The sequence below is a fragment of the Varanus komodoensis genome, unplaced genomic scaffold (assembly GCF_004798865.1).
Source record: "Varanus komodoensis strain SLA01 unplaced genomic scaffold, ASM479886v1 scaffold52, whole genome shotgun sequence".
Classification (NCBI taxonomy): domain Eukaryota; kingdom Metazoa; phylum Chordata; class Lepidosauria; order Squamata; family Varanidae; genus Varanus; species Varanus komodoensis.
The window spans coordinates 4,651,479-4,677,046 of NW_025336114.1; the positions used below are offsets into that span (position 1 = coordinate 4,651,479).

Here is a 25,568-nt window from a genome sequence, read left to right on the forward strand (position 1 = left end):
GAGTGTTTGCTCCTTAGCTAATGTTCTGCAGGGTTCCTAAGATGGCTTTGCACAGATGTTAATCCTATTTGTGTAGCTTCACTAGTGGGCACTTAAAAATACCAGTTAAAAAAGACAACCTGTTTTTCTCCCAAGGTTTCTGGAAGTCCAGATGAGCAAGTGTGTGTGTGTGTGTGTGTGTGGGGGGGGGGTTGGCGAGGTTGGGGGGGAGGGAGAACACTTATTTGGTGGCTGAAAATTAAGCTCTATAATGGAGGAGATCCCAGCTGAGTAAGCCAGTAGAGAAAATGTTAAATTGAAGCTTACTTAATTAGAGTTGGTTTAAGAAAACCCCAAATGTGGTTTCTTTAAATGTAGACCCAGGAGGACTAAAGCTTAGCCAGAATTCACTTAGGAGGCAATTTCGTAATTGCCTACCAGTGTCTAAGCCTGGTCATTAAATACTAATTTGTTGTCTGACACTGCACCTACTGTACCTAACCTGTCTTGCTATCACACTGATTTCAAACCTGAAATAATCATACAGAGAAAGTAACCAGGACCTTTTAAAAGAAATACAGCATTATCTCATAATTTGTGGAGTCTAGAATTTCTTGAACAACAAAGCCCTGATTGTGAAGTGCATGTAGATAAACTAAAAAGCAACTGCATCAGCAAATGAGCAGAATTCACCCAGTGTTCTTTCTGAAAGCCCAAGGCCTACAAAGATGCACATAAATTGTCAGGGTCATGCCCTTGAACCTTCTGGTGTGGAGCAGAGGATTCTGATGAGGACTGCACAGTCAACTTCCTTAGGAGTAGGGCAGTGAGTGTGTGCTTCAGGGTCCTCTCTTTGAAGGGAGTGCAACTCCATCCAGGACAAATTAAGCATCCTCCATCTAGTCATAGGAATCTGTTGTCAATATCATCTCAGTCTTGTCTGGATTAAACTTCGGTTTGTGAGCCCTCAACCAATCCACTATTACAGCCAGGCAGTGGTTTAGTGCATCCACAGCCTCTCCTGCAGGAGATGAAAAGGAGAAATGGAGCTGTGCGTCATCAGCTTACTGATGGCAACACACTCCAAAGCTCTGGATGATCCCATTCAGTGGTTTCGTGTAGATTTTAGATAGCACGGGGAGACAAGACCAACCTCTGAGGAACCCCATATGAGAAAATCCACAGGACTGGGCTGAGCAATATTCCAAAGCGCCACCTTCTGGAGATAGTCCACCATGATGGAGCAGAACCACTGCAATGCAGTCCAACTCATGCAGCTGCCCCAAAAGGATAGCATGGTTGATGGTAGTGAAAGCTGCTGAAAGATCCAGGAGTATTAGATGTATATGTTAGTTTTTTCTAACTTCCATTGTAAGTAGTAAAGCCATATCAAGAAAAGGTACTGAAGTAAGAACAACTGTAAAATATAAACAGTATATTTTATTCTGTCTATGAGCCTTGGCAGGTATCTTGAAAATGCATGAGATGGGTGAGAGGGATAATATATTCAGTAGTTGGTACTGAACAGCAAATACGTGGCAGAGGGAGACTTGAATATATTTGCATGGTATAAAGCAGAATTAACAACTTATGGCCCTCCAGATATTTTGGCATACAGCTCCAATAATTTTTTATCTAGCACTGTCAATAGTGAGGGCTGGTGGAAGTTGCAGGCCAGAACAACTGAAGGCCCACAAGTTCTCCATCATAGTCTCAATACCCAGGCTACCTACAAAGAATTGTTTATGTAGTGCAACTGGAACTGCACCCTATAAAGTCACTAATCCCAATTCAACATTAGCAACTTGATTAACTACAGATATAATGGTGCAGTTGTTAGAAATCAATTCATGCAATTTCCCCTGAATTAATTGGAAAATGCACTAATGGGAATTCCATTAATAAAATTGACTAAACTGGATCACACAATGCTGCTTATCTCATCAATTTCTTAGGGAGACTTAGCAATATTTTGAACATGCATGTGGATGAGGACCTGCTCTTTCCATAGAAAAACCTGAAAAACTGATTTTCCCCAAGAGCTGAAAAGTGTATTATGTAATATACTCTATATAAAGTATATTATATTCTTATACTGAAAAGTATATCATGTTATATATACTGAAATACTGAAATTCTTATACTGAAAAGTATATCATAATATACATAAAAAGTATATTATGTTAAACTGGAAGTCAATCAGTATCCATCCTAGAGTTATCAAAGAACTCAAATATGAAGTTGCTGAACTTCTTACCACATGCTGCTAAAATTAGCCTTTGTACCAGAGGATGGAAGAATGGCCAATATAATACCAATTTTAAACAAGGGATTCAGGAGGTAATTCAGGAAATTACAGGCCAGTTAGCTCCTTTTTTGTTCTGTTCTGGGTAAATGGCTTTAAAGGATTATTAATTATAGAATCAGTAAGTACATAGAAGGACAAGACTGGCTTTAAAAAAATCAGCATGGCTTCTGTAAGTTTTGTCTCACTAACTCATGTGAATTCTGTGTCAATAGACATGTAGATGGGGTGATCCAGTAGACATTGTTTACTTGGAGTTCCAGAAGTGCTCCACCAGGGTTTCAGGGTTGGGGGTAATTTTCTTATGGATCACTAACTGGTTAAAGAATATAAGATGGATTATGGGAATAAATGGGAACTGCTCCCAGTGGAGATACAGAACCCTGGGGGACCCCCACTGATAGTGTATTAGATATTTTTCAACCTATTCATAAATGATCTGAAATTAGGAGTAAGTACTGTAATGAAGTGACCAAGTTTGTTGATGGCACTAAACAGGCTGGGAGAATGGGCATTAAAATCACAAATACAGTTTGATATAAACAAGTATAAATTAATGCATATTGGGGCAAAAAATCCCAATTTCAAATATACACTAATGGGATCTGAATTAGCAGTGACTGAGCAAGAAAGGGATTGTGGGATAGTAGTGGACAACTCAATGAAAATTCTGTGGAAAATTGGAAATAGTGTGGGAGCAGATGGAAAAACTCATCTTCAGGCATTGAAGGCAGAAGTGGTGTTAGGAGCTGACCCACTGGAGCACTTCTCTGAAAGGCCATCTGCTGTACCACCCCACTGTCTGTGGGTACTTGCTGAAATTAAGGTACAGGGGCCCTCATGACCTCTGTTGCATCTGATTCCCCTAAACTAGCTGGCTGTTTGCCCCCATGTGCATCATCTCCTGCTGCTCCACTTCCCTTTCTACCTGGGTTTTTTTCCTGAAATTTGGTGTCTTCCTTTCCCCTGTTCACACATCAATTTTTACAAAGGTCTTTAGGAAACAGGGTTCTTTAAAGACTAACATACCAAGACTTTTGAGCATATGTAAATTAGCACACACACATTTGTGCATTCATTTTTCCCTGTGGGCCTGAGCCCTGGACTTTTTGGCAGCTAGCATGGCCCTTTTCAATGAAAAGAAAAACGCTAAAGATTTTTACTGGTGTGATCAGAGTGGTTTAGTGCTGTATAGCAAAGGAAATTATAGAGCAGAATGAATTTGTCATGGATAAAATTAGCATTAGCCAAATTAATTTTCTTCTCTAGAAGACATTTAGCTGCACTAAAACACAAATGAAGGTACTGAATAGATGGAATGATTCTGAGCTGCAGGTCAGAGGGGCAAATAGTTTGGAGAGTGGGGAAAATTATTCATGTATTGAAGGGGGAAACTGCACAGTCTAAGAGTGGATAGAAAGGACAAGGCTTAGAAGAAAGCCATTGCATCCTAGGAATGTGATTCATGGAGTGAAAATCTGGGGGGAGGGGGGGAGGTCAAGTGTGGGCAGTGTTAAACAAGGCAAGTGACTATTAGGCAGGTGAAATACTGTAGTCCAGAGGTTAGAAGTAGAGAATTGTTGGTAAAGACAATATCCTTCTTAATGTAATGCATGGAGGACTCAGTACAAAAATAGAGTACATTAGAAAGAAGCGGAGATGGCCAGGGATAGATGATGGATGTGGCTTTATCAGAAAGATTCTCAACACACACACACACACACACACTGAAATCATCAAGGAACAAGGTAGCAAAGTCAGATTATGACAAACCAAACTTCAAGATGAAAATTAGAGGGGGCAATGATGATATAGAAAAACATTCCGGAGATGCAAAGATGAATAGTGACTCACAGAATGAACTTTAAATAATCATATGCAGTGTAGTAGAGGGGCCAAGGGCTGGGGCCAGTAGAATTTGGAATTAAAGAGACCAATACTAAGCCAAAAAAAAAAAGAGGACTGGGAGCCAGCAATTGTACTAAAAAGGCAAACCTCACCAAATTAATCAAGATGGGTACGTTTGACATTTTCAAAGAAGGTTTAATGGGAATTGAGCTGAAATAATGCCCAGTGCTGTGCTAATAAAGTTTGTGACTCATGTTTAACTTGTGGGAAAGAAAGGACTCCTTTCAAATGCCTACATGTACAAGCAGCCAGTGCCAGAGTGTTATCATTCAGATTTTTTTGCTGTCTTTTACTCTTGACCTTCCAATAAATGACAGAACTTTGAAAGAGAAGCCATGTCCTTTTCAAGGTGCAAAATGATGCCAAATCTCAGCAGTATTCCTTTTTGTCCCCTGTAATGTTGGTTGCCATCTCCTTTGCTCTGCTGCCATATATGTTGTGCATTGAGTGGTCATACATTATTCCACATATAGATTATCAAGTTTTGCAATGCATTTTCAGTATCTTTTGGATTTTTTTTTTTGCTAGTCTTAAGGAGAGTTTCCTCTCTCACATCAGAACAGTTGTCTCCTTGTTTCTAAATCTGAGAGATGGCTTGTTCTTCTAACTGCTGACAGTGGGGACTGTGAATTGAGAAGGGACATTATGAATTACAAAATATGGCTTGTTAGTTAGGTTTTATTTTTGTTCTGTTTCAGACATACTGTATGTCTAGGGTCAACTCATGAAACACCCAAGTACCCAAATCCATGTTGAGGCACCTTCTGAGGCCATTTGGCCTTTCCAATTTTGTATTTCATAGTAGCTATTTTTTTCCATCTTGGATGGCTGGAACTCAAGGCTATCAATGGCTACAAGTCATTATGGCTGTATATTACTTTCAGTATCAGAGGCAATGTACCCTAATTACCAGTTGCCTGGAAACTGCAAGCAGGATGGTGCTGTTGAATTCCTTTCCTGCTTGTGGTAGGTGTTTCTATAGGCATCCAAATGGACACTGTGAGACCAGGACACTGGATTATTAGTTAGACCTTTTGTAAGACCCAACAGTGATCTTACATAGTAGTAAATAAAGAATATTGCAAAAGGAACAAATTATTATGAATATTACTTAATTTCTATGGTGTCCAATAGCCAAAACTGTCTGGGTGGTTCACAGCAATTCATAATACAACCAACAAAGCATAAAACTGTTTCCAGTATACATGGCAAATTGACCCTAAAATGTTTAGTACAACTAGACCTGTTGAAAGTAATTGACTTAAATGCCCCTTCATGCCGTCAAATAACCTTACAAGCCATTATGTCTTCAGGAACGCAACATTAGCATGGCATGGAAAAGATGACAGCATTCATGTCACTGAGCTTCAGCTGAGGTAACTAGGTCATACATTGCTGAAGCAAGAATATTCCCATCAAGCTGAAGATGGCAGAACATATTTCATATCTCCGAGTCTCAAGTTTCAATGATGACTCCAGGATGCCTCTGCCAGTTCCTAACCTACTTCTTCAAGGACGGTGTAATATATTCCAGAACAGGTTGAATACTTTTCATCTGGTCAGATCAAACACCCACTAACAGCATCTCAGTCTTGTCTGAATTGAGCTTTAGTTGGTTAGCCCTCCCACAGCCTCATCTGACAGAGATTAAAAGAGATGCAGAGTTTGGTGTCATCAGCCTACTGATGGCGATGTGCTTCATACCTCTGTGAGCCCTACTCAGTGGTTTCATGTGGATCCCAAACAAGCACAGGAGACAAAGCCAGCCAGTTTCTCAGGGATTAAGATGCATTCTACTGTTGGGGCACATGCTCCTAGATATAGCACTGTTTTGAAAAAATGATCTTCTGTTACACACAAATGCAATTACAGGAGAAGTAGGAAGAGTTGGAAAGAGGATGTGAGCAGGGAAATGATCCTTTAAAAAGTATTTCCCCCATTCATTAAGCTGTGCATAATTGTGAAAGAGAACATGAGTGGGGATTTTAGAAAAAGGGAAAAAATGACAGTTCTTCCAACCTCCTCAAAACCACAAAAAAGGGGGTTGGGGAGAAAAGTGAGGGAGGCTATGCGGACCTTCCTAAGGGATGGCATGATCTTCCATGGAAGATAATGTGGGATACTTCTGAGTAGACATGCGTATGAGTGGGCTTTCTGCCAGTCGTTCCTTACAGGGAGAGGAAAGGGGAAGCTGCACTTCATTTGCTCGCAGTTCCCTGGACTGGAGAGAGCAAGAGACAAATTGTGGGAGGGGCAAGGGAGGAGGGAAGACAACTGAAGGAGGATCAGCTTTATCTCTTTCTCAGAGTTGTTGCTGTCTTTATTGACACTTTCTCTTGCAGGGACAACCTCCTCCAGCCCTCCAGTGCACTGAAGCCCCTGCCCCCCCTCAAAGGATGCCATGAGGTTAGCATGTGCTGGAATACATATCCCAGAAAGAATGCAATCTGTAAATATATTGTGATATAATGGCAGAAATAGAAGCAGCAGCGGAATTTGTGGCGAGTGTCATGTGACACCCCCAGGGAGTCAGGCATCACACAGCTGGCCAATTGCCTCGTGTAGGCGCCCCCCACACACCCGAGTTCCAACTGGTTCAGGAGATGTTATCCTGGAAGCACCAGAAAAGACCTCAGCTGGGGTCTTCAGTGTTTTTGGAACCAGATTGTAATAAAGCCGTGGATGACCCTAGAAAGTTTCACTGGGTAGCAGAAGACTGAATAGAGGCAGTGATTTTTTTTCTTTGTTCCCCTCACTGCCTCTGTGTCTATTTGTGCTTGCACCCGCTGGGAGTTTTTCTCCTGCTGCATTCAAGCCACCTCTTTCCTCACTCTCACTCCAAGTTATAGCATGGAGCTCTGCAGTTCCTCTGCAGAGAGGATGTTCAGGAACAACCATCTCAACTGCCCAGAGTCTTTTTGTGTTCAACCAGGGAATTGCTGGGGCAGCCAGACATTTCAGCCAGAACCCCCCCAAACCCTCTGGATCCATTATCTGCAGAGGGCAGTACCATGACAAAGGGCCTGACTCAAAGACTGTCATGTTCAGCCACCTTTGCCTGGCTGAAAAAAAACAAACCTAGAGCATGCCCGGCCACATGTATATGTCCTGTGACATGTTGGAACGGCCCGGCGATTGTGAGAGAAACCATGAAATCCTTAGGAACCCCAGACAAGGTATGCTCAGTGTGGTTTGTTGGTGTCTTGCAACAGCTGTCTCATGGGGACCTCAGTCAAATTGATTGGTTTTCATGGCTTTCCTCTGTATCATTTGTATTTAGGTGCTTGGATGTCCGTGAAAGCTTATGACATAATCAATTGGTTAGAATTGATGGTGCCACCAGACTTTCTTCTGCGCACAGTCATTTCTCAAGTTGGTTGTGCCTGCAGGGCTACTTTTGCATCTCAATGATTCGTCACATGTTAACTGCTGCCTTCCAGCTGGCAGGGCTTTTCTTCCTGTCTGTGAAGCTTGCTAGCACACTGAGACGTTTATGTAAAGTGACATTTTTGCCTTCTCTCAGTGCAGCTGGGGTATGCCTCCCTTTCCTTCCTGCACTTGCTCTGGTTCTGGGAAAGGCCTGCAGAGACAGATTCTGGGTCTTGCCCTCTCTCTAGAACACTTTTACTGTATCTGAGAGCTAAATTTGAATTGTGTATGTGGTGCAACTTCATGTCTGCCTTGATGGTTGCTTATATAGGCCAAATTTGGCAGCCAGTTTAAAAATCACTGTTCTAGCCTGTCTACGCAAATGTAACATTGTAGCTGAAATATGCCAGCATGAGTAATGTGATTGACATTTGGTTTAGTGGATAATGTGAGAAACAATATATCTGCTCTGCTTCAGAATGAGAGTTATCTGCCTGCCTCTTAGATCACGCACTCAACTTTGAGCCTATTTTTTTCTGACTTGTTTTAGATCGGTACTTTGTGGAGCTTGTGGAAGACAGGTCCAGCTTTTTGAGGTAGAGGAGTCTGAAGCTGCCAAATGGTTGCAAACCGCGCAGGCTAATATTCTGCTGATGCAGAGAGGCAGCTGTTGGTAAAGGATGCTGGTTTTCTTCATTTTCTAAATAGACTGGGTGACTGGGCCCCTCCTTCTCAAGAAACAGTTTTCTTGTCTTTGTTCCAGAGGGTGAAATCACTTCCCACTGTGACTTGGGTGCTAAGGCAGGGGGCGTGATGTATTAAATCTTGTAACCAGTGAGGAGCAAGGCATAATTATTTGTCTCATCAAAGCTTTAGTGCGTTACAGCATAGACTTTGGCTGTACTGTTGCTCAGTGCCAGTGACTCTGAATAAATTAGCACTTGTTGTCATGATCTGAGTAATGCAGAGGAGGAATTGTGTGTGCAGTTGATCAGAAAGGAGGAGCTGCTTTAGCTGCACGGCTGCGCCGTTTCCACAATTGTCGATCATCACTTGTTGATATATTGACACTTGCATGACAGTAGGAGCTTCTTCTGCCTTGATGGCTTAATGATGAATGGCTGAGGTAGGCACTCAGCACCTCTTATTTCTGGAGCAAGAAAGAATCCCCTCACCCGATTTAAAACTGAGCTTTATGGCTTTGCACTTGCTCTGTAGTCTCTGAGCTGTAGCTTGTGACTTACAGTACAGAATCTGTGCCAGAATTTAGAGTTTTAGTTAGGCTGTTGACTGTGTATTTGGATGGAGTGGCCAGAAAAGTAGCAACTTGATCCCTGTAGTACTCTGTCATTAACTAGTGTTGATTAGAAGATCTGACATAATTTAATCAAATATTTAGATCTCAATAACACTTTTCAGCTTGGAATTTATTATTTATTATTTGATTTATAGTCCACCTTTCTACCAAGGAAATGGTACTCAAGACAGTTTATTGCCACAGATAAATACAACTTGATTAAAAGAATAACAAAAATGCATTGAAAATTATTTGAAAACACAACACTGTAGTACTTTCATTTTTTACCCCAACACAGCATACTTTATTAGGCTTCCAAGTCCAAACAGATGAATTTACTAACCTGACTAAAGCATTGTTTAGATCAGGCATATACAATGTAAATCACATTGAGGGCCATTTGTATACTATTTACTATTTAAAAAGGAGTCCTGTGGTTATGTTAATACCAAGAAGTAATATTTTTTAAAGAGTTCTTCTGTTCTCTTCTTAACCCATTCTCTAATAATCCCACTTGCCTTCTGTGGACCCATACTGTGCATTCTGTCCTGTGTGACCATTTAATGTTTAATTGTGTGCATATTTAAATGTTAAAATCCAATTGAATATATACTAGTGTAGCTTTGGAGTTACTTGGCTATAACGTATTATTGATTAGTCTCTTTGTTTTAGTTGGGTAATAACATTTCAAAAGCATATGGCTTTCTGAAAAAGAAGTGGAAATATTTTTCCCCTTTTTCTGATGCTACTTGTATCACTGAATTATTTTTTAATTGCACTGATGAGTGCTTGTTAATAGAGCATGCTTGTATGGCATACTGAATTGGCTTAGGTGGTCATTCATCCAACTTCTGCCAACTGGTCCTTTATCAGACACAGTGCATCAAGGGGTGATTACAGAATAGATGTATATAGCTTCCAGCAAGGGGACAGAGAATCTGCTTTACTTCCATGTTTGTAGAGCATGACTGCTGTACTGATATAATAATGTGTGACGTTCCTCATTGCCCTCAAAGCCTTCTTTTGCGGTAGAAACTGTCCTTAAGCAACCTCCACCCATATATTTTTACTGCCTTAAGTACAAACTGGTTATTATGGAAGAACTTTGGCTCATGCTAGTGACTGTGCTCTTGAGTGCCCATTGTGGCACCATGGAAGGATAATCATTGGGTTTTTAAGTAATGCTGAGGAGGCATGCATTGTGTGACTCTCTTTGACTATTGCTTAGCTGGTGTACCACCACTGGGAGATCAAAGAACATGGCTTTGCTGAAGAATTCCCAATTTATACTTGGTTGAAAACTGAGGCTATCAAAAGGGTATCTTGCTGGTTTCATGGCAGATCATTGTGCACTTTTAACATTTGTTATTGCTGAATTGTTGTCATAAGTGCATGAGAGAAGAAAGCATTGGACATTCTGTGCCAGTTGTAGGTTTTTATACAGGATCTCCAAGTGACATTGTGATCTTTTAGCCTTGGCTTATAGCTTTTCCTTTGGGTTAAACTTTTTTTTTTCAGAGGATCTGGAAAACTTATTCCAGAGTCGTCTTGTAAAGTGTACTAGAGTTGAAGGAAATATCTGATTACTTCCTGTGCTCCTACATCAGCTTCAGTTCCTCATACAGCTAAAAAGCAGCCTACATTCACTTGTACATGCTAAATCAGCCTCCCCCAACTTGTTGCCCTCCAAACATTTGGGCATGCAGCCTGTTTGGCCGGTGCTCAAGAATGCTGGGAATTTTAGTCCAAAATATCTAGAGGGCACCTGGTTGGAAGAGACTATAGTTCAGTTCACTTTGGCATCACTTCCTCTTCATCCTGTTGGAATGTCAGTTTTTCTGGTGCTTAGTAAGAGTGGAAACAACTTACTGAAGTTTATGACACTTCATAAGTTTTCTGAACTTGTTCTTTGATCTTGCAGCTTTACATTAAGCAGAAGGCCTGCTGTGTTATAAGTACTCAAAAATGCAAGCTAGCTTTAGTTGTTATTCAAAGCAGGATGGCAAGTCTTAAGGTTTGCATTCTTGGTCTCTTGCAGTCCTAATTCTATGTTCTAAATGTGGGATTAGTATGAAGATAATATGAAGTCAGCGTCTCAGTTTCCATTTCCTGTTGGCTACAGGATATATAGGCATTTCATAACTGAAATGCCTTGAATGTTGTTCATATTTGGACAATTTTATCCAAGGTGGTAAGACTGAAAATATTCTCAGCAGGATGCATAACTGTACTTTTTGACTCAAATACTGCCTTTAGACTAATGAATTAATAAGCACATATTCATTGTGCCAAATTTGATAAATTGGCACCACATGTTATACATATGATTGTTGCATGCAAAGATTATACTATGCAAGGCTTGTTAATAAGCATTAGAAAGAATATATTCTCACATCAAATGAGATAGTTTTGGCATATTGTTAACCCCACAAACTCCCACTAATCCAGTCTGGTTAAATGCAGTAGTTAAGTTCCCAAACATAAAGCAATGTAATCCAAACCTTTAGGGAAAACAAACGGGCGGGGGGGGGGGGGGTGGAGAAAATTATAAGCCATCTATCTCAGCGGTTTTGAGTGACAAGTTTTTGTGAATCCAGAGGAAAATTAGAGAACTTTTCCATGGTCTAATATGTGGGATTCAGCAAAGGCCAAATTGGAAATTAATCTTGGTAGGAAGTAGAAAATAGTTTTAAAATAAAAAGGGTAGCGAGTTCTGAGTCTCACCAGTTAATAAAATGGTGGGGAAAAGCTAAACCAAGTTGCCCAAGAGCTAGGCATCGAGCCCCAAGCTTTTAAATTCATGGAAGGACATGGAGAAAATAAATCAATTCTTTTTTTTTTTTAAGTCAAACGTGAAAACTAAGGCCTGAAAGTAATACCACAAGTGAAAGTCTGCTGGCTATATAAAAAATCAATAAAATGAAAGAAGGATTGGTGAATGACATGTTAGGTGGGCAGAAACCTGCAAGTACACTCTTCCAGTGATTTGGACAGCTGGTGCCACCCTACACTTTAACAGGATATGAGAACACTAGTCACAGGGGGTAGTAAATATTGTAGCTTTCTCTTTACTGGTCCATTGTTCTGTGGCTCCATGGCTCAACCACAGCTGTGTCAGCATAACTGTCTGCATCTCAGACTCCAGGCAAAAACCTTACTTCCCTTAAAGAATGGCAAGTCTGCTTGCGAACCAAAGTTTCATTCCCCTTCCATGGTTTCCATAAAAGCTCTCTGTCCCCAACATCTGGACCTCTCCTCCTCACAAAGGGACCTGTGACAGCAGTTGCTTCTCAGTAATTTTATGGATAGAGCATTTACAAACTAGATAGTGTTGTTTGGCCACACCTTTGGAAAACATGCTGGAATGAAATGCTGTGTATGCCATTCACATTCCACGCCTCTCTAATGAGCATGAAGGCAGAATCTATGCACAATCTAGAAAGAAGTTAAGAGGAAAAGAGAGGGAGTCCCAGGCTACTAGGTAACTATTGGTTGTCCTGCGCAATAGATTCTTGATAGCAGTCCCTTGAATAGGCAGGAAAGGTGCAACTGTTCCAAGTTCCTTCTATTCCAATGAGAAGGTTTTCATTAAACTTAGGCTAATTGCTTGATTGCTTTTAGTGGCTGTAACCATTGCTGTCTGCTAAGTGAGTATGTCTGTTTTCCATGTGTTCTCTGGCTGCTGGCTGGGATAATTTCCAGGGGAAATTTCTAGGTGTCTGGTGACTTACTCAGGTCAGTGGTAGCTATTACTTGCAAGGTTATTTCCCCTAATTTAAGGGAAATCTCTTCAGGTCATCCATGACCTTTCTTCTGCAAGAATGCAACCATTCATCATTCATTCTTTATCTCATGTACAATGGCTAGCCCCGGTCACTCCCCATGAACTCAGGCTTACCCAATGCTCTTCATGCTTGTGAGCATGTGCTGATACTAATTATATGCACATAATTACAGTGTAGCTTCTTTGCTTGAGGGCATTGCAATAGCAGCCTATTCAGCTAACTGGAACTAGTGTATAAAACCTAAACAACTTGGGACTAGGATACCTGAGAGAGCACCTCCTTGCTTATCAACTAGCTCAGTCACTGAGGTCATCAGATGGCATGTTCCTGTTGTATTGTTCGCTGCTGTTTAGATGTAGAGAGGGGTATAGCTGTTGTAAATAAATAAGCATATATTCCCCAATGTATGATTTATTTTCTTTTTCATACTTAAATTCTGCTCTGGCTTGTGGTCTATAAGCAGCTGTGAGTTCTCCCCTTGATAACACATATCACTCTCTTTCTTAGCTGCTACTTTCTATACCTGAGCAGAAATATTTGCACTATAGCATGCTGCCCTTGGTCCTAGGAATAAACTCAAATAGATGTTACTGTGTTAATGTTACAAAGTCAAATTCTCTGTCTCTTGGGCCTGACCAGAGGAACTGGTGTTGAGCAGGGTGTCCTTGTAGCTCTAGTTTTCAGTAGCATCTCTTTTAATATATCTGGGCTTTGAAGCTATATTTACATACTAATTAATTGTAGGGTGGCATTCTTGTGTGCGATATTCTTGTCCTTGTGTGGGATCTGGTATCCTCCTGGTATCCTCCTTTCAGGCAAAATGGTACTTTTCCAGGAAATCCTTGGCATATATCTTCATGTGCTAGTATCAGAGCTTCTTCAGCTTTAGTGACTTTTATAATCTAGTAATTCTTCCCCTTGAGTGTAGTTTTCATCAGATTTAATGTTAGATTCTTTTTGCATCTGTGTTCGTGTATGTACCACTTTACCAAACCATGCCTTAATTGCTGACTGACTTGTTTGATACTAAAGCGGTTCAATGATCTCTTGGAGGATTGCTTGAAGTAGCTAGTCAAGGAATTATTAAATAATAAAATAAGGACAAAATTTTCCCTAGTCCATGTGGACATGCAGCTCTACAAAGATATGCATGCCCCTGCAATCCAAAACATTAATGAATCATCTTAATTACTCTGAAAACCTAAGACAAGAATATCTAAAAGTGTATATTGGCCATTGGGAGAAGCTCCCTCTTGCATCTCCTTCCAATATCTGTGGCTCAGTTGGCAGGGAGCACAATAGAGCTTTCTTGGGTGCTGCATCTGAGGAGCCACCTGAATTCCTCATGGATGTGGTTCCAGGCAAGACTCAACATCCTTTTGTTCTGACAGGTTTTCATCCTGCAAGTCATATGAGTTACATTTTTTCCTTCCTTCCTTCCTTCCTTCCTTCCTTCCTTCCTTCCTTCCTTCCTTCCTGTTTCATTTTATTTTATCTGCTGCTTCCGGTGTTTTTAATAAGGCTTATATTGATTGGTTATTAGGCTTTCTTTTTCTTTTTTTGTGGTTTGGGTTTGGTTTGGTTTGGTTTGATCATCCAATGATCAGAATGCCTTATAACTGAAGCTGAATTATAGGCAGGAATGCTTTAACAAATTGGTAACATTTAAAAATAGACTTGTCTCCTCTTCTGGTCCTTTTCTTCTTTCACATCATTCTTCTGCACCCACTTTTGCTGCTTGGACTCTTCTGTATATGTGCTTTTTAAAAATCCCTTTTAAACTTTAGATTTTCTCAGTCACATGCCTATTTTTAGCTGTTTGTGCCTCTAGTGCATTACCTCTCCTTCATCTTTGATTTCTATAAAATACTTCAAAATGTGTTTGTGTTGTTTGAATATTCTTAATTATATTACTATGGTGCCTTCCACTTTTTCTTCCTTTGTTTTAATTAATACTGCATTGCATATTTTTAATCTGTTTTATATTGTCCCTTCTGACTATGTGCAGAATCCAGTGTTATCTATGTACTAGTGTGATCTACTGGTAGTTTAGCTGTACACTAAAGCTCTTGCAGTCATTAGAAATGAGCTAAGTGCTAGTTTCTGGAATGAGTTAGTTCTGGTCAGTGGAACCAGAAAAATCTGAAAGAAACAGGGATGCAAATTTGCAATTCGCATGGGCACTTGTCTGCATGGACACAGTGTACATGCCAAATTGCAACTCTGTACCCCACTGCTAACTATTGTAAGTATTGTTGTAAAGGTGAGGATTAGTGGAAAGCCACTTTTACAGAAGAATGCTCAGGATCTTTTGGGGTTGGTGATGATGCTCTGGCTGTCCTCACTTTCCCTAGCGTGGGTAACACAGAGGCAGAAAGTTTTAATAGCCTACCACAAATTAGGCCAAGGCCTTTTTATTTAAATGATATTTTAATAATTGTTGATATTATTTATTGGTTTTAAAATATTTGCCAGGATGTATCCAGATTTTATATGTATTTATTTGTATGAGTATTTATTTATGATGTTGGAAGCTGTCCCGAGGCTTATGTGAATGGGACGGCATACAAAAATTCCAAATAAATAAATAGATAAATTATTGCCACTTGGGGTGGTTTATAAACTAAACTGTAAGAAGAGATTCTGGGTCCAGAAAATGAACTAAACCACTCTGGCTTAACATACTGTGTGAACCCAGTCTATCTTTTGATAGATAGGGAGATGGGCCCAGCTTTCTTACAATACAGCATTCCCGGTTGGACAGTTCAGATCTGAAATGTGAGCTATATGGAGGTGGAAGGGGAGTGGTTAGCAGGTAGTTCTGAAAAGTCAAGTTCAACTAATAAGATTAGTCAGGCAGCGACTGAGACCCAGGCCATCTTGAGTATGGAGGGGAATGCTGTAGATCAGGTGCTGGGGAGAGTGAATTCCTACACTGGTGAGATGGTGTCAGGTCAAACTGGTGTACCAATTACAAGCCAGGTCTTCCTGCTGTTTGACCCATTAACTGCCCTGAAAATTGAGTCAAGTCTCTGGGAAAAGGAAGGGAAGTGGAGGTTGTTTCATTTTGGAATCAACTTTTCACATGGGCAGAAGTTACTTCCACAGATGGGAGGAGCTGTTACTTCGATTTATGCAATTTGTTACCGGCTTTCATAGAAAAAGCTTTTATATTACAACAAAACCCATTAAGCTCCTATGAAGGACTGTATTCCATAAGCTTTTAATTTTAATCTGCTGGAAAGGAAAAAGAGGAGAAACATGCCCCCAGCTAAGATTAGCAAACAAGAATAATTAATGCAAAAGGATGTTAACATTCTGCTATTGAAATGTGGTGGAATGGGGCTAGCTGAGACGATCCTTAATTTGAAATCATAAAAGGGCAAAGAGAGCTATGGAAAAGATAACCTGAAACAAGATTAAAATTTTGACATGAGGGATATGGTTCATGGCATCTATTTTGCAAATAGACATATCATATCTAAATTAAAAGTGGCAGTATGTGATAGATGGCAAACAGATGCCTGTGGCTCAGAATTTTCTGAAAAATGAGCTCCCCAGAAAGGTGCACCTGGTGTCAACTTTGTATTCTTTTATTCTCCCAGCATTTTTAACTTCATTTTTGATATTGCATTTTATTCTGCACTGCTGCTATGCTTCTATGTTGATTCAATTACAAATGTGGTTGTGTGTGTGTGTGTGTGAATTTTTAAAAACTTTTATTAACCAGCTAGAGAGCCTTGGCTGTTAGGCAGTATTAATTAAGGCACCTTCTGCCTTCTGAATTACTTCATGGCTCAAAAACCATATATTGGTCTAAGTTCTTGAGAGAGAAAAGATTGCAACACAATAGGAGAAACCAATCTAATGTGTATTATGTTCTTTTCCCAACAGATCCCTGGTCGAGAATGAAGGGCGAGTCTTGCTTGGAGAGTGACCAGGTTGCTGCAGTCCCACTCTAGTCTTCAAACACCATTGACTGATCTGCCTAAGCTGACTTTTTTTTATCAACCATATCAAGCAAAGTATAATGTTTTACAACCTTCCTAGTTCTGCTGAACCTTTCAAGACAGCAAATGTGTATATGCTGAAAGGAGGCTGCACATTTTTTTGAAGGACTTGCCATGGCTGGTGTTCACTGCCGGAAGGATTTAAGGGATATTTGTCAAAGATGGTTGGAATGACCATCACAGGATCACGTTATCAGTTCAATTCAGGGACTGTGCTGTTTTCAATCATTTTATTTATTTGATGCTAATAATGCTGTGATGATCTTTTCAGATTTTTCTAAGTGTAACATAAGCTTCAGCTGTTTGCGAAGAGAAATGGAGGGTTTACGGACCTTACCATGCAGGCTGCATTTGACAGTTGCCACAACCTGCAATGGTCTACAATAATCATGTGACCTTAGATTTCTGTTTGTACAGCCTTAAGAGGCATCCTGAGGAGTAATTCCTGGCCAACTTCTGAGCTTTCTGTAACACAGGGCATTTGTCAAGGATTGCCATGATGTGTGAGGTAATGCCTACCATCAGTGAGAGTGACCCCTTGGGGTCACAGCCTGGCTCTGATTCTGATGCCAACTTTGAACAGCTGATGGTGAACATGCTTGATGAGAGGGACAAGCTGCTGGAGACACTTCGGGAAACGCGTGAAACTCTGTCTGTGACTCAGGGCCGCCTACAGGAGACCTTGCATGAGCGGGACCAGTTGCAGAGACAACTGAACTCTGCTCTACCTCAGGTAAGAAGAGACATATGAAGACTCAAGGATAGGAGGGCAATAGCTGTGGGGCAGATATGAAAAGTTATGTGTTGGTCTGGTGAGATTTAGGCTAGAGAAAATAAATTAGGAACTGTGAAAGCTATGGCAATATGACATCAAGATCATTTGGGTAAAGTCACCTTGGCACAGATTTAATGACAAATGCAATGTCTCTTACTAGAAGTGCTTGATGGGGTACAGTCACATCACCAGTTCCAGTTTACTTCTAAATTAGTATTGACTTTGCATTGAAAATAGCTCCCCGCAACCCTGCTGCCCAAAGAGAAATACTGGAGGAAAGTCACCTGAGTCTAGAAACCTTGTGATGTAAGTAAGATACAGAATTGCCTATTTTTTTTTAAAAAAATACATATGAATAGGACTCTAATTTTTAAAATGGAGGAATAATCCAAACTTTAAATGACATTGATAGTGGTACTGTTTCCCTAATGTTATCTGCCCAGGCATTCCATTTCAAGTGTGCACTGCAGGTGTGAACAGAGTCACCTTTTAAACATTACAGGAGTATTATGGAAAGTGCCACATGGGCAAAACCAGTTATGTGTGTCTTTTCCCAAGAATCTGATTCTATGAGAGAAAGCAGTGCAAAGGGCTACACTCATATGGTTATATACTTTTAAATGTCACAGAGGTTTTGTAGACTGAATCTACAGAAAAATCACATCCTGTGTTTAAAAGACCGTAAAGTGTTGCTCTGTATGGTTTAGAAGTTTTAAAGTTTGTGCAGTGCCAGCAAAGCTGGCTAGGGAATGCTGGAAGTTGTAGGACTTTGTTGTCTAAACATGCATAAGAATAGTGCCTTGAATTGCTTTGGTTTTTCCAGAAAAGCCCTTTTGTCATAGCCTATGCTAGGTAGCTTGTAAAGAGCTGAGTTTGAAACAATGTCCACATGAAGCCCCACATACATGGTATGGTCTGCCATTACAAGTTATCTGTTCTTTGTTAAGCAGAACAAGCTAGACTACTAATAGAAGACAAGCAATACTCATTCTGGGAATATGGTATTAATAGCTACATGAGCAAAGCTTGCAGTTCTAGTGAATGCCTATTACTAAATAGGAATTTTAGTTCGTATTACGAAGAGGGGAAGCCTTCCTTTAGTTCCTTGATTCCTGGCTCAGTGGAACAAATCTTATAAAACAAAGAACTTTGGGAATTTTAAAATGAAGAGTAATTGATACTATGTAGAGAGGGAACTACCTTTCAAGAGCAGTCCTATGGTTCCTAGACAGCATCTGAAGGGCCACATAATCCTACAGATCTCCAAGACCAGAGGAAGCATCTGGCAAGAAGAGTAATTCATGGCTCTTCCCTACCCACCCACCCACCCCATTTCCATCAAGGTGGTAACTTCTCCCTTGAAGTCCGAGCTTTGACTTTAGTTAGAAGATGACCGAGCAACATGCCAATGGAGTGGGGAGACAAGAGCAGGGGCTGTTGATCTGACAGATTCACAAGCCTCTCTGCTCCCACCCACAGTGGGTTAGATGCATTAGAAGGGCTTACAGGCCCGTCCAACTCTAAATGCTTTTTAGGAGGAGTGGAACATAGAAATATTTCTGTTGTTACCCCACCAGCCTCTTGCTTGCAGCACTGGAGGTCCCGTGTGTGTATCCTGCCATAGCATCATGTTCTCAATATTACCATATTTACATTTGTACTCTTCATACTGAAAGTTTTTCAAAGAGCTGCTATGACTATCTTTATTCAAAATCTTTTCCTTCTCTTGTATATGTATTAAAAATATTTTTATATCACACTTGTATTAAAAATTTCCCAAGAGGCTTTTGTGTTCAGTCTAAGTTATTCAAAAATTAAAAGTTATCATGGGATTTGTCCTTTTAATTCACAAGGTGATGGAAATCTTGCCCATTTGTTCTCCTGTGCTGTCCTACCAGGGCAACTCAGTGCAAGGTGATTTCCTACATGAGTGTTTGCAAATGATAGATTTTATTCTTGCTGTGAACAAAATAAAGTTTATTATTGGTTCAGAAATGAAATTTTTACTGGCAAGAGATTCTGTAATTCTCCAAGGAAACAGAGTCCCTGAAGACTGCTTAAGCAGTTCTTGCTTCTGCGTATTGCTAGCTGAGGACTTCCCACTGTTAGAATAACTTGAGGTATCTATGGTGCTCCTAGAAAGAGCGAGTATTTGTAGCTGTTCGTTCATGACTGCGGAGGTTTCTCTTTTTATACTGACAATCATGGAGAGGGCACCTGTTCTTCATGCATTTGTAAATTTTATGTTAAGGTGTATGGAACTTGATGGCCTATATCAATATTCCTCTAATAAAAGCTTGCTTGTTTATTTTGTTTAAGGGGAAATATTCTTGCATGCAGATACAGTCAGTTACCGCTGAGGTGTTTATGTTTGTTTGGGAAGGCTAAACAATCTATTGTGTTGTACTAGATTGCTTTGGAAATGTATCAATATATGTACAATATATATATTTATTGTAGGTTTTTCAATTGTTGTTGCTCCAACATGACCTACAGTACTTTATGGGTTGATTGTCACAATGCTCTACTAGTTCTACTGTGCTTTGGACAGAATGTAGTACTGGAAGCTTGAAAATTAGCTTTGTGTGACTTATCTTATAGGACTTATCTTAGTTCCTCTATAGTTTTAACTACATAAAATGTCTGGATAAGAATATAAGGTAAATTATGGTGATGTATCATCTGCTCCAGATGTGACAGTAGATTCTCTTAGCAGCTGTTTGAAGTTGATAATGGACTAGATAAGGGAGAATTAATTTTAAGCCAGATAAGATGGAGTTGATAATGGGTAACCAGTTAGCCAAGGCAGAGAGATTGGCTCCTCTCTGAAGCAGTTTTGCAGTTTGGGAATATTCAGTACAGCTACTTTGCCTAGCTGATCAACTGGAGAAAGATAAGCCATCGCTGGACATGCACTAGTAATTTTTCTAATGTACTTATCTATATTTTATAACTGCAGAATTCAAGATCCTCAAGTATTTCAGTGGCCAGAACTGAATCCATAACTGCTGTTGTAGAGATTACCTCTTCCATATGCACTGGTGGGCTGTTTTCCACAGCTTATAAAAGGAGCAGAAAACCTGGAGTCTTGAGGTGTTGACCTGCTGCCACATGTAAAAGGACTGAGTTTTGTCCTTTATCTCTTTTTTGCTGCTGCTTACTTAGATTCAGAGATGGCCTCTGTGACCCAGGATAGATTCCAAGGAAAAAAAAAACGCTTCAGTTACAATTGTTTGCCTTTTGGAATGGTTCGCCTTGGAATTACTGTATAATTTTCTAACAACTATTAGTGTGCCTCAAGCAGAGCGCCTCTGCAGTTCTTTTAATTTTGGGTTGTCTCTTTTGTGCTCTTAAGTTGCTTGCTGCCTCATCTACTTACAAATGAATCCATCTGAGTAGGCATGGTAGCATGCTACTGTATGTGGTTCTGACTAAATTTTCCTGTAAACAGCAGTAGGTTGCTTGATGGATGGGCACAACATATATGTATATATAGCGAAGGTTACCGTGGCACAGCTAGCAATACATTAATGTGGAATACTCCTATTTGTGGGAAAGCCAAGTGTGAAGATATAAGTTAGCATACAACTCTGCAGGATGTGAAAATATGTATCAGGTATTTGCAATTTCTTCAGGAATAGAGTATATATGCGTATATTTAAACAGTTACTTTTAACTGTTCTTTTCCTTTGGTCATCTTTTGTTTAGCACAGGTATCTAAACCCATGAAAAGGTGATTGCTTCTTTGTCTTAATAAACTTATCTAATGGAAATCTACAACTAATAGATTACAGGTGTGTGTGTCCTAACACAAATGCTGTGCAATTATAAGATGGTTATTCCCATGAAAATCTCTGCTACAGAAGGTTCTGGCACATTGTTATGGAGTGGTAGTGCCTGCAGGTGGTGCTAGAATCTAGGGGAGACCCCATCAGTGGTGCCTGCCTGTCTGCTTGATAGACAGTTCCCTTATGTTTGCTCTGTCTACCTTTTCCATGCTGCCCCTCCCCTACCGATTCAGCTGGAATCTCAGCTGTTCATTTGCAATGCTGTGAAAACTGCTTTATCATGCCTTTGCCATTTAACTCCTCACAAAATATACCATCCTTGCCTGATAATGGATAAAGAGTCTTTCGCTGGTTTTATGGTAATCCTCCTACAGCACTGCTAGTGCTTACAAACTGGGTTTATGGACCAACTTAATCTCATCAAGGTAATTGTGATAGTGCAGTGGATGGCTTCCTTAGGACAGAGAGGAAGAAATGAACTTAGGCTATATGGAACCCTTAGGCTGGTGGCAGATGGCATGTGGATTTTCCCTAAACCCCTGATATTAAGAGCTATTCAGCCCAGAGCTATGTAGATAAAGCAAGCTTTCAGATGTGCCTAAGGAAGAGCTTTGCTTGCATCCTGCTTCCTTCCATCATCATTCCCCATGTCAGTGGCAGACCACATGACTCACACAAATTTGTGCATAAGGTTCAATTCCTGACATTTGGTTCAAGAAGGCTCTGCTTAAGGGTCTAGAGAGCTGCTGCCAGTCAAAGGAAAATTGTCTTATGTGCTGTGTGATAGCACAACATAAACCCATCATGGGAGTATTTCAGCATTGCAGAAGTCTGCAAGATCAAGAAAAAAACAAAATATATTTTACCTGCGAAGGGTCTCTTGTCTCTGTAACACTGTAAATTATAGTGAAGTCAAAAGCACCTGGTACACTAAGAAATGAGTGAGGGTCTTGAAAGCCATAAGCACAGACGGGGTGGTCTTTCTACCCCACACGCAGAATAAACCTCAGATGCTGTGGCCTTTCACTCTTTGTGACAGGAATCCAGGCACAATCAGGAGATATTTGATCCACTATAGATCCTTCTCTACATTGAGCTGAACTTTCCCATTTTACTGAGGAAAGATGTTTGTTATTAAAACTCCAGCATTGATTAGAAGTGGGGAGCTCTCGGAACTTTGACTGTATCACAGGAAGATGGAGTTATGACAGGAAGGTGGAGCTATGGCTCACATTCTTTGGTTGCAGAAGGCTTCAAGTTTAACCCCTGTTTTTTTTCCAGATAGCAAAACCTGGGAAAAACAGGGGTTAAACCTGAAGATCCACTGTCAGTTAGTGTAGGCAATATGGAACTGCATGAATCACTAGCTTGACTGTTTAAGGCACCTCTGCAATTCAAATCCTTCCTCTTTCCATATTATAATTGTATGTATAGGCTGAATAGAGGTGGCAACACAGGGGCCCTCAAACCCTGATCTTCAATTGATTCAGAGGTTATTCAAGATACATAGGCTATTTGTGGCCAGGAACAGCTGTAGTTTTTAATGCTTGCGGGGGCCTGGTATGGTGTCCAATATTAGCAAAAGTGTAATCCGATGGTTTGAGCAAACTTGGCGTGGGAGAGCACTGCTGGGACTTATGGGCATACAGATAATCCTGTCCTAAAGTGCAGTCATTTCTTTGTCCTCCTTTTGTGCACTTAACACTGCTGGTGCAAGGGCAGAGCTAAGGTGAGAAACTTTTCCTTGGAGAGGTGGGATTAAATGAGCAGCAAGAAACCCTTCAGTAATGAAGCTCAGGCATGGTTCCCTGAAAACAGAGCAAGTGGCTGTTGCCAGCACTGTGACCAAGGCTTTGAGCCTCAGGTGCATCTCCCTCAAAACAGCAAAGAGCCGAGGGTTTGAATTAACCTTGGGAGTGATATTCTGAGGAAATAACTGAGCAAGTCAGCTGTGAAACTAGGCTCCCCGGCTTGCTTGAGAGCCTGGCCAAGAGAGAGACAGCTCATTGGCTGGTTCATAGGAGAGGGGAGGGCCTGTATTCTTGGGAGGAAGACAAAAAACACTCTGGATTTTTTTTTTTTCTGCTTCATGGTTTACCAACCCTGGGGTGCCTCATGTTCAGCTGAGCAGCAGCAGAAGCCTGTCTGGCAGAACTAAGCACTCAGCCAGACAGGCTGCTTATTAGCCCAGTACAAGCCCCTTCTGGCCCTGCCACATTCTGGTCTTGCTGCTTCATCACTGAGCTGAGTGACTTTCTGACCCCTGGCAAACCCCCAGCTAGGTCAGCCAGCTCCACACTTCAAATAAATTCCAAGCTGGTCAAAAGTTGCCCTGGCCCTAGATGTGCTATGCCTAAGCTAATTTTGAGCGAGCACGCCCCTTCGTGGCCTCCATGTTCTATACGCTCCTGTTGGATTGAGCGCTCCCGCTCTGGTGCCTGCACTCATCCATGTTGAGCAGCTGGAAAGAGAGCATGCCAGGTCAGACAAGGGAGGGTTACGCCTCTCGGGCTCTGCAGCCGCTTGGATTAAGGGGCTATGCGGATTTACTCTCTGCTCCTGCTTCAATTCCTCTCCCTCAGATGTACCGTGTAGGGAACATGCAAGCAATGCAGAGCAAACTAGGTCATCACAAAGGGACTTCGTGCATCTGCGAGATCCTTTGGGGGAGGCCACTGGCGCTCCTGGCTCCCAGCTCCTGTTCATAGCTCTTTTGCCTCCTGCACCAAGTCACAGTGCTGTCTCCCCTGGATCTTGGAAAGGGATGTGATTAGCACAGGCAGCAGATGGGGAATTTCTGTGAGCTTCAAATGCCTCCTCCTGGCAAATGCTTCGCTGACCCTATTCCACTGCCCAGTCCTCCCAGGCAGAGAGATTTTGCAAGATTCAACTTCCTGTTGGTTTGAACCTCATGCATCAGGGTCTGCAGCAGAACATGCGACCTAGGCTGCCTCTAACCTTCATCTCTGGATTTAGTTGCTGCTCTCCCTTTGTCTTAGCAGAACCATGGATTTACAGATCAAGCTGTCTGTGATTCCTCAGCATGAATACAGGGAACAAATCTGTAACCATCCATCTATCCAATGGCATTAACTTCAGCATGTTCATGTACCAGGTAAGCAGGATACCCCTTTCAGTGCCAGCCTACCCTAGCAATCACCTTTCTAGGTAGACAGAAATATGCTAGCCTCTTGCAGCAAGCTTTCAGGCCTGAATGAACTTCCATGAGTAGTCCCTTTCCTGCCAATTCTACTGCCTTCTTTCGGTGCTTACCTGTGGGCATGAAATCTTGCTTGACTCCTTTTGTAAGATGGTACGAGCAGAGCTATGGGCTACTGCAAACATCTTCATGGGGCAATAGACTATGGGGCACAGTTAGTACTATCCCTTATACCACCAACAGTTAGGGAATATTTCCTAGGGTACCCACAGGGAACAGATAATGGCTACCTTAATTGTACACAAACAAAAGGACACTTGATTTAGTGTTCCAGGTGGGCTGTTACTTGGTTTAGCTCACTGGAAGAAACACTTCATATAGGGAAGTAGGAGTGGGGAACAACTGATTAAAGGTGAGCATGGAGCCTATTAGTTCTCTCTGTTGATTGAAAGTGCTTCATTAGCTGACCGTGGCACTTGCTGGTAAAATGGTCAGAGTCATACATTCAAAGGCTTAATGTTTTCATAGTGATAAACCTTTGTGTGAGGGCTTTCTTGCATCTAGTTTATCATATGGCCCTATGAGCCGCATAAGCCCAAGCCCAGGGCAGATTGGTCAGCCTTGGTTTTAGAAACATTTCTAATGCTTCAGAATTAGAAATAGCCAAGTAGACATACACCTGCCCCATATGTAGGGCTGGCATACACCTAAGAATTCAAACCATCCGAAAGTGTGTCAAATTCAACTTTCTCCCCAAGTCCTCCTACAGTTTCCCTTCCTTGCGTGTGTTTAAGTGTGCATGCTGGTTAAGCAAGCCGTGAACAGTCAGTACCTTTTCAGAGACTTGGAACTGTCCTTGCCTACTACTAGGTGTACTCACTGTTTATATCCTGCTGTGATCACTGGTCAAAACAGTTGGCAGGTTTTTATAGTGTTTTAAATGACACCTTTTAAAAGAGCTGAAATTAGCTTTCAAGAATGTGGTCAGTGGTGCCACAACATGTGTTTATTTTTTTGTGAGCATCTTGGGCATCTATTTAGTAGTGTTCACAAAGTCTAATAAGTTCCCCTCTCCTCCACATGCCTGAATTATTTGTAATTGAGCTATGATGAGCAACATGAATTCCATCTGTCGGTGTTGTTTTTCTTCCGGCTGGACATCCTATAGGAAAATGACAGTTCACATAATTAT

The 25,568-nt window shown here is 41.0% G+C and overlaps 1 protein-coding gene across 3 annotated transcripts in view; it reads left to right on the forward strand.

The window, feature by feature from the left end:
* PPFIA4 (PTPRF interacting protein alpha 4) overlaps positions 1-25,568 on the forward strand; it is a 137,696-nt gene that overhangs the window by 41,431 nt on the left and 70,697 nt on the right. For all 3 annotated transcript variants that reach the window (XM_044447551.1, XM_044447554.1, XM_044447553.1), the window contains exon 2: positions 16,538-17,386. In XM_044447551.1, the coding sequence (XP_044303486.1) occupies positions 17,150-17,386 (237 nt within the window). In that variant the 5' untranslated portion in view covers positions 16,538-17,149. The remainder of the gene's footprint in view (positions 1-16,537; positions 17,387-25,568) is intronic.